Source organism: Lepisosteus platostomus, chromosome 14 (genome assembly GCF_059453375.1).
Source record: "Lepisosteus platostomus isolate fLepPlt1 chromosome 14, fLepPlt1.hap1, whole genome shotgun sequence".
Classification (NCBI taxonomy): Eukaryota; Metazoa; Chordata; class Actinopteri; order Semionotiformes; family Lepisosteidae; genus Lepisosteus; species Lepisosteus platostomus.
This window is the reverse complement of record NC_142624.1, coordinates 430,569-439,374: the sequence shown is the minus strand read 5'-3', so window position 1 is coordinate 439,374 and position 8,806 is coordinate 430,569. Positions and strand designations below refer to the sequence as shown.

Genomic DNA, 8,806 nt, shown 5'->3' with positions numbered 1-8,806 from the left:
GCCCCCCCAACCTCCCTCAGGGACTGGAGCTGAAGGGCCTCCAGTGTCCCCTGCTGGAGGGAGGAGGAATCACACCCTGCCTGCTGCTGTTCCAGGTGTCCCTCTCCCCCACCACGGGCCCTGCCTTATTCTCTCCCAGAGCAGACAGAAGCTGAGCTCTGCACCTGTCCAGCCTCACAGCAGGAGCCAAGAGGCCAGGAATGACCACCGGAAGCAGAAATCAGTTCAGTTTGTTTTTTTATTGCAACATCACTCGTATCTCCACACTGACCAACCACACAGCAGCAGCATAGTCACACAGGGCCAGAACAGCAGACCCCTCCCCACTGGACTGGCCTTCACTTGGGTGGCCAAGCCTTGGGCATGAGGAAGGGGCCCTGCTGGACAGCAATGTCCCCTGGCACAGGCTTGGAGCCAGGAAGCTGCATCCTCATGGCTGTGGGAGAGAGAGAGGAGCTCACAGCCAGGGGCTGCTGGAGTGAGCGGAGCAGAGCCTGTAGCCTCACACGCGCAGGAGAGAGGAGCTCACAGCCAGCAGCTGCTGGCCACAGAGGAGAGCTCATTCTCAACTGCGCCCACGAGTCCCTGCTCCTGGAGTAACTACCTCCCAGCCCCTCTCCCCAGAAAGATGGGGCTCACAACCCCCCCACCCAACACCCCAGCAGGCAGGGTCAGGGGTCAGCTGGATACTCACTTTTAGGGTCAAAGCACTTGGGGTCACAGGACTGGACAGCGGGAGAGCAGACCTCGGTCACGCACATGATGTACACCTGGGGGAGGAGAGGGCAGGTCAGGACCGAGCGCGGCGCCAGCGGTCAGCAGGGTCACCCCCTCGCCCCACACTGACCTCCTCCCCCAGGTAGCGGCCCGTGTTGGGGTTCACGAACTGGAAGGTGTGCACGGTGAAGCGCCGGTAGTGTCTGGGGTGGTCGGCTGGCTGCACCTTGATGTCCACAGAGTCGGGGTCCACCTCGTTGGGGCACCTGCACCGAGGGGGACAGGCGGGGTGAGCGCAGCAGGTACCCCAGATTGAGAACGAGGGGCAGCCTTCCGGCCCCCCAGGCCGAGACACTGACCCGTCGTAGATGAGCACCCAGGCGGCCTGCGCGGATCTGGGGTACGCCACACAGTAGTGCACCAGCAGCACCAGGCTGGGGTCGGGGGGCAACACCAGCCGCACCTCCAGGAACAGGGGGGCCTTCAGGCGCAGCTGCAGGGGGAGGGCAGCCTGGGGGAAGTAAGAGCGGTAACAGCCATCTGGAGGGAGGGAGAGAGGAGTCTCAGGCCTGCGCACCCTACCCCCCCGGGCAGATCACCAGCAGGAGCCCCAGCCCCTTGCTGGGGCGCAGGAGGGGAGCCCCGATGCAGCACCTCTGGCGACGCGGAGCTCGAGGCGCAGCTGTCCGGCGGCGGAGGCCACAGGCGGAGGCAGGTCCCTCACCAGGAACCCGCGGCTGCTGAAGGAGCCGGGGACGAGCCGGCAGCGCACCTGCATGCTGGGGAGAGGGCAGGGGTCAGGGGCCAGGGGTCAGGGGTCAGGGGCCCTCCGCAGCCGGACCGCCGCTCACCTGAAGGGCACGTCCCTGCTGATCTGCCCGTACGCGACCTGCGCCGTCGCCAGCCTGGTGCCGCGCACCTCCACCGCGTACACCGTGGCGTTGCCCTCCACCTGCAGGAGCACAGCGGTCAGCGGCGGGCGGTCAGCAGCACGCGGTCAGCGTGACCCCCCGCTGGTCAGCGGCGGGCCGGGCCGGGCCTACCGAGGAGCGCACGCCGCACAGCTGCAGGCCGATGGCGAAGATGGCGTAGTGGGGCGTGGCCAGCGCGGGCGCACACCCGCTGGGCCCCGCCACCAGGCCCCGCGGGTCCGTGTCCGGCACCGTGTCGTGCCGATGGACCGTGAAGATGAAGTGGCCGTCCCGCGTGCACACTGCAGGGGGCAGGGGGCAGGGGTCAGGGGTCAGGGGTCAGGGGTCAGGCACCCCCACAGGGGAGCCCCCCCCCCCAGCGCGGCCGACTGACTGACCGTTCAGCGGGTAGTAGCAGCCGCTCGTCGTGTTGTCCACACAGCAGCCCCGGGCCTGGCAGGCGGCCGGGCTGGTGTCCGGGAGACCACAGCGGACCTGCTGCTCCGAGGGGATCTCACAGCCTGCAGCCGGACAGAGAGGGAGAGGGGACAGCCCCGCTGACCACTGACCACAGCCAGCCAGAGAGGGAGAGGGAGAGAGGACAGCCCCGCTGACCACAGCCAGTCAGAGAGGGAGAGGGAGGGAGAGAGGACAGCCCCGCTGACCACTGACCACAGCCAGCCAGAGAGGGAGAGGGAGAGAGGACAGCCCCGCTGACCACAGCCAGTCAGAGAGAGAGAGAGGGAGGGAGAGGGGACAGCCCCGCTGACCACTGACCACAGCCAGCCAGAGAGGGAGAGGGAGAGAGGACAGCCCCGCTGACCACAGCCAGCCAGAGAGAGAGGGAGGGGGGGGAGAGGGGATGGCCCCGCTGACCGCAGCCAGAGACACTGGCCAGGCTGTGGTCAGCAGGGCTGCCCAGAGAGACCCCAGGAGGGATGGGGGGGTACAGGCACCCCAAGGCCTCACCTGCAGGATGAGAGGGTGGTGGTGGCAGAAGGTCATGCTGGGCGAGGGGACAGCGCTCAGTGGGCTGGGCAGGGGCAGGGGCGAGGGGGGGCCGGGGCAGTTTGGAGATGTCCAGGTCCTCCCCCAAGTCCAGAGCCGGGGGGCTCACAGGGAACCCATGTCGGTGGGCTGCCCACTCAGCCAACGGCCCCCTCCTCTTCACAGACGCCCCCTGCCCCAGCCCCGGGGGTCGGGGTGCAGGCTCAGCCCGCGGTCTCTCAGTGCTGACCGGTCCAGAGGGCATCATCATCTCAGCTGGGAGGAGCTCCTGCAGGGGGGGCACCAGGGCCTCACTCTCACTGGCCCGCGACCTCACAGCGCCAGGCTCCTGGGGTCCCCCGCCAGTCACCCCACCATCCTCCCTCATCTCCTGCGGCAGCTCCTCCCCGGCCAGCGGCAGGGGCTCCCTGGAGATCACGGGCGGCCTCTGCCTCCGCAGCGGCGCGCCGATGGGCTCCAGGACTCGGGGCGCAGGAGTCGACCTGGGGACCCCGTCCGCGACCCAGGGCTCCGGGGGGGCGGGGGCACCCCCACGGCCACGCTTCTTCAGGCACTTGCGCCCCTTCTTGTCGGCCTTGCGGGACGGGGAGCTCCGGGGGCCGTGGGGCTCCGGGCGGGACCCCTCGTCCTGCAGCATCTCCTCGGGCAGCTGCTCCGCCGCCAGCAGCGACAGCACATCGGCGCTCGGCTCGCCGGCCTGCGCCAGCGCGGCCGCCCCCAGCACGAAGCCCGGCGCGGGCGAGGGGCCCCCCGGCGCGGGCGACACCGGCAGTCCCCGCCCCGCGGCGGGACACAGCTGCAGCAGGACACACACGAAACACGGCAGCAGCAGCAGCCACGCTCGCCGCCTCGCCATCGCGCCGCGCATCAGGAACACGAACACGCGTGGGGAAGAAACAAACAGCAGGTAAACCAACAACAACCTCCTGCAGGACCGAGAACACGCGAAGGCTTTGCAGGCTATATCCCCTCTCCCACCGCGCGCTCTATTTACACGGCGCGAGCAGGTGCCGCTCGTGAGGCTCATCGCGCCCCAGCCAATCGCGTCTCCCACCCGCGAGCGTGGCCACGCGTGGGCCGCTGCTGCCTGACGCGCAGAGACTCGCCTTGCGCGCGGGGGCCGACTGTCTCACGCCCGTGACAGGACTCGGAATCGTCATCATCAATAATAATCTATAATAATGATGATAATAAGATTGTATTGGTGTTGTTGTTAGTAGTATTAACTGCTGTATAAACCCACGAGATGCTCTGCTGAGGATGACTTCAGCGCTGCGTGTCCGTGACCCGTCCTGGGGCGTGAGGGCTCAGACCCCCGGGGGTCTCTGATGGTGATGCTGCTGTCTCAGTGTGACTTTACTGTCACTGAGCCACTGAAACAGGACACTACCCGGGTCCGGGGATCACAGCAGACACGTCACGGACACGAACAGGGCGTATTTCCACATCGAAGATAATAAATAGGAACATCGATAACAACAAATAACGATAAATTATTTTATCTCTGTCACTTCACACTCGCAGTAAATCGTGACTTGCAGGTCACTGCTCTTACACCTGACAGGACCTGTGGGAAGAAATCATGTGATAATAAACACGCGAGGTGAGATCCGCGAGGGGAAAAACGGAGCTCGCTGATTCATCAGCTACACGGTCCGGCCGCAGTGGCGTTTCCGTGCTGATCTCGGGTGGGTTTCCACACCCCCGAGCCCTGACACCCCCCTGCTCGCGCCGCTGTCCGAGGGGCTCCGTCTTGGGCTCACAGCACCCCATTCCACCCCTCGCGAGCGGCCAGAGAAAGCTCGGGGATGTTAAAGCGCTTCAAAGCGGGTCAAGTTTACTCCTCTTCTGTTCTCTACACTCGCTTCCACGCTTGTGTTTGGCCGGCAGAGCCGATATTTAGCCAGGCGGTATTTATAATTACTGGAAACTCCCGTGGGCTCCGTGTCTGGCCGCTGTGGTGTCCACGGTCCGCTACTACACGGATCTGACACTCAACCCAGTGAAATACAAATGACGTCATCGCGCGTGTCCTGCAGGATGACAGCGACTCGAGGCCGCTGTGTCCGGTCTCCTTTTCCGCGATTCAGAAGTATATTACGTCCTCAGTCGTGACTGGTCAGTTTCTGTCCGGGCTTCCATTAAGCAGCTCCTATGGCCAGGCTGTGGTCACTGAGCCTGTCCTCCCTGGACAGCCGGGTCTGCCTGTGTCCAGTGTCTCTGGCCAGGCTGTGGTCACTGAGCCTGTCCTCTCTGGACAGCCAGGTCTGCCTGTGTCCAGTTTCTCTGCCCAGGCTGTGGTCACTGAGCCTGTCCTCTCTGGACAGCCGGGTCTGCCTGTGTCCAGTGTCTCTGGCCAGGCTGTGGTCACTGAGGATGTTTTACAGAACTCTGTGCAGGGCTTCTATGGGCTGAGTCAGATGAGCTGATAGTCAGTCCGAGGTTCTGTATGTGTAGCTGGTTGTGTGCTCCAGTGTGTTGCTGTTCAGTGTGAAGTGGTACCTGTTTGCCTGAGGTCTGGCTTTTTTCTGGAAAAACAGGACTCTGGTCTTGTCCAGATGGGCTGGCAGTGCCCAGGTCTGACAGTCCTGCTCCAGGAGTGCCAGGCTCTGCTGCAGGCCCGGTTCTGGGTCCAGATGGGCTGGCAGTGCCCAGGTCTGACAGTACTGCTCCAGCAGTGCCAGGCTCTGCTGTTCTGGGTCCAGATGGGCTGGCAGTGCCCAGGTCTGACACTCCTGCTCCAGCGGTGCCAGGCTCTGGTATTCTGGGTCCAGATGGGCTGGCAGTGCCCAGGTCTGACAGTAATGCTCCAGCAGTGCCAGGCTCTGCTGCAGCCCTGGTTCTGGGTCCAGATGGGCTGGCAGTGCCCAGGTCTGACAGTACTGCTCCAGCAGTGCCAGGCTCTGCTGCAGCCCTGATTCTGGGTCCAGATGGGCTGGCAGTGCCCAGGTCTGACAGTACTGCTCCAGCTGCAGCCCCTGTTCTGTGGGCGACAGCAGGACCAGGTCATCAGCTGTGTCATGTAGTGTGAGACCAGGAGCTGCAGACTGTTCCCACACTCCTGCTAGCTCACTGGTGGAGATAGTGAACTCAGGCTGCAGCCCTGTCTCACCCCACCGCCCAGAGTGAAGAATTCAGTCCTTCTGCGTCTCTGCCTACTGCATCACCTCCCCCCCTGGGGAAGCGAGGTCGCTCCCTGAACCCGCGTCCGAGAGGCCGCACTTCCACCCTCCCCCGCTAGGCGGAGCCCGCGCCCCGCTCCGCAGCCGGCGGAGGAGAGAGAAGACGAGACGGAAAGCGGGCACGCCCCCCCACTCCTTCTCCTCCCTCCCCCGCCCGCCAACACACGGCAGTCCGTCAGATCCGGTCTATCCCTCACGGAAAATCCCGAGGTTGGGAATGCGTGTCTCCCTGCCCCGGTCCTGCTCTAATTAGCGCTCATTATTCCCCCCCGAGCCCGCGAGCCCAGGGAAGGAGACGGTCGGACCCAGAGACAGACCCGCGCAGGCGCGCGCACACAGAGTCGGAGCGACGCGGTCCGGTCCGGTCCAGTCCAGTCCAGTCCAGCGGCGCCAGGGTCCGTGCGCGCCCCTGCCTGCGTGGTTCCGTGGGGTAAAAGCCGGAGGCGCAGCGACTCGGTAGCGATTACAGAAAATTAGCCATCCGCCACGGGCGGGCAGAGGACGAGCCGGGAGAGAGAGGGAGAGAGAGGGGAGGGAGAGGGAGGAGGGACAGAGGGAGAGAGGAGAGAGAGAGAGAGGGCGAGGATACGAGCTGGTTCACGGGAAGGCGAGCGAGCGAGAAAGGGGTTCGGGAATTTAAAAAAACAGACGGGGGAGGAGAGAGAGGGAGGGAATCGCTGCCTTTCACGCCGCAGGGATAATTTGAGGACAATGACAAAATCGGGATAGAGGAGCCTCCGTGTGGCTGTTCTGTCGGGACGAGAGCGGGGACAGAGGTGTTTTTCCTGCCAGAAGACAGGGAGACTCGGGCTGGGGCAGACAGCGGCGGTCGGATACAGTTTCCTCCCGTGTGCGTGTGTCAGCCGTGGGGGCGCGTCCGAGGCGGCTGCTTTGATTAGAAACCTTTATCCGCCCGTGGGGCGAGATCCCAGACGCGAGGGTGCGCGCCGAGCTCCACAGAGATCCCCGCTGCCCGTTGCGTGGGTCTGGCCTGGCACGCGCGCGTGGCTCCCACCGCCCCGGTCGCCGTGAAATGGTCTCGGTCGGACCCGCGGCGCTGCGTGACTCCGAGTAAACAAAGAGCCCGACAGCTCGCGGAGCCGCGCTCGTTCAGCTGGGAATCGGCGGAGTCGCGCTCGGGAGGAGGAGGAGGAGAGGAAGAGCAAGAGACGCCCGTGAATGTCTGCCGAGGTCGTGTCCCTCCTGCTGCCCGTCTCCCGGGGAATTCTGGACCGGGACAGGGAGCTGGACACGCCGAACCCGGCCCCGAACCCCAGCCGCGGGATGAAGCGAGGCGACCCGGAGCCGGAGCCGCAGCTGGCGGCCAGCGGCCCGGAGGCGGACTGCAAGCGGGCCAGGATCGACGCGGACGTGGGCCAGGTGAGTCCGTGTGGTTCCGCCTCTGGTCGTGTTCCGTGGAGGTGAGCGCCTTGTAGGTCAAACCGGCGCTTATCTGCGCGCTGAGCCTGCGTGTGTGTGTGTGTGAGAGAGAGTGTGTGTGTCCGTGTGTGTCCGTGTGGGTGCGTGTGAAGAAGGGAGCTGCGCGTGAGGCGGCCCAGGTGTGCGTGTGCGGCCCGTGGACCGTGAGCCGAGCCTGTCCCGTGAAGCGGCTGGGGAAAAAGCACCGCGTGGAGGGTTTCTCGCGGCCGGCGGAGCGGGCAGGGGTGGGGGGCTGCCCTGTAGGTGAGGCGCGAGCCGGGGGGGGGAGGGGAGGCTGCCGGCGAGACAAAGAGCCGACCTGTGCGCGAGCCGCACGCGAGAGGAGGGGGAGCCCTCGCGAGGTCCCCAGCACGGGCCTGACAGAGTCTTGCCCACTCCTGATTTTAAAGGGCGGCCTGGACGCCAGTGCGGGGATCGAGTGGGTCGCCCAGGGCTGGTTCTGACCCGCGGGGCTCCGGTCGCTCAGGCCCAGACCTGCGGACCCCAGCTTGGAGAGCAGGAGGCGTTTCTGTGCTCCGAGGGTGGCAGGGGTCTGGAGCTTCTGTAACATTCAGCTTGTTCCAGACGAGAGCTGGATATCATCTCACTGGTGTCCCCACTGTCCCCCTGACACAGGACACAGAGGTGCAGACGTGTTGTTACAGACTGAGTGTCTGTTCAGGAGTGATGATGATGATGAAGGGTGTCAGTGTGGGGCTCTGGGTGACTCTATCCTCTCTCCAGCTCCAGTGTCCAGTCTATGTCTGTAACCCCACTGTCCCTCTGACTGCAGGACACAGAGGTGCAGACGTGTTGTTACAGACTGAGTGTCTGTTCAGGAGTGATGATGATGATGAAGGGTGTCAGTGTGGGGCTCTGGGTGACTCTATCCTCTCTCCAGCTCCAGTGTCCAGTCTATGTCTGTAACCCCACTGTCCCTCTGACTGCAGGACACAGAGGTGCAGACGTGTTGTTACAGACTGAGTGTCTGTTCAGGAGTGATGATGATGATGAAGGGTGTCTGTGTGGGGCTCTGGGTGACTCTATCCTCTCTCCAGCTCCAGTGTCCAGTCTCTGTCTGTAACCCCACTGTCCCTCTGACTGCAGGACACAGAGGTGCAGACGTGTTGTTACAGACTGAGTGTCTGTTCAGGAGTGATGATGATGATGAAGGGTGTCAGTGTGGGGCTCTAGGTGACTCTATCCTCTCTCCAGCTCCAGTGTCCAGTCTCTGTCTGTAACCCCACTGTCCCCCTGACACAGGACACAGAGGTGCAGACGTGTTGTTACAGACTGAGTGTCTGTTCAGGAGTGATGATGATGATGAAGGGTGTCAGTGTGGGGCTCTAGGTGACTCTATCCTCTCTCCAGCTCCAGTGTCCAGTCTCTATGTGTGACTGTGTGACGATGATGAGGGTGTGATGTGGAAGTATTGATTTTCTGGGGACGGTTATCGATCCTGTGAGGTCAGAGTCAGAGCTGAGTGAAAGGTCAGTCGATTGTCGGGGGTGGAGGAGGGGTGACCTCGTTTCCACTGCACCGCGTCACAGCAGGCTGGGTTCTGAGCCC

General features: G+C 64.0%; 2 protein-coding genes across 5 annotated transcripts in view; one reads left to right on the top strand and one right to left on the bottom strand.

Annotated features, from left to right (window-relative positions):
• Positions 1–220: 220 nt before the first annotated feature.
• LOC148648518 (uncharacterized) lies at positions 221–5,395 on the bottom strand. Its single transcript, XM_088606968.1, has 9 exons — positions 2,598–5,395; positions 2,027–2,149; positions 1,761–1,930; positions 1,569–1,669; positions 1,372–1,496; positions 1,077–1,257; positions 848–983; positions 695–770; positions 221–436 (listed from the first exon to the last, which is right to left on the bottom strand). Exons 1-9 carry the CDS (start codon positions 3,661–3,663, stop codon positions 339–341), a joined length of 2,076 nt encoding a protein of 691 aa, XP_088463094.1. The 5' UTR covers positions 3,664–5,395; the 3' UTR covers positions 221–338.
• A 571-nt stretch (positions 5,396–5,966) lies between these two features.
• Positions 5,967–8,806, top strand: part of rbfox2 (RNA binding fox-1 homolog 2) — a 35,294-nt gene continuing 32,454 nt past the window's right edge. For 2 of the 4 annotated variants that reach the window (XM_088607023.1, XM_088607022.1), the window contains exon 1: positions 5,967–7,198. In XM_088607023.1, the coding sequence (XP_088463149.1) occupies positions 6,998–7,198 (201 nt within the window). In that variant the 5' untranslated portion in view covers positions 5,967–6,997. The remainder of the gene's footprint in view (positions 7,199–8,806) is intronic. The other 2 variants (XM_088607021.1, XM_088607020.1) reach the window with 2 other exon arrangements.

Coding starts and splice junctions, on each gene's coding strand:
- LOC148648518 (XM_088606968.1), bottom strand. CDS start 3,663: ATGAGCCTCACGAGCGGCACCTGCTCGCGCCGTGTAAATAGAGCGCGC. Junction 1,258..1,371: donor CGAGCTCCGCGTCGCCAGAG/GTGCTGCATCGG, acceptor CCCTCCCTCCAG/ATGGCTGTTACCGCTCTTAC. Junction 984..1,076: donor TGGGTGCTCATCTACGACGG/GTCAGTGTCTCG, acceptor CCCTCGGTGCAG/GTGCCCCAACGAGGTGGACC.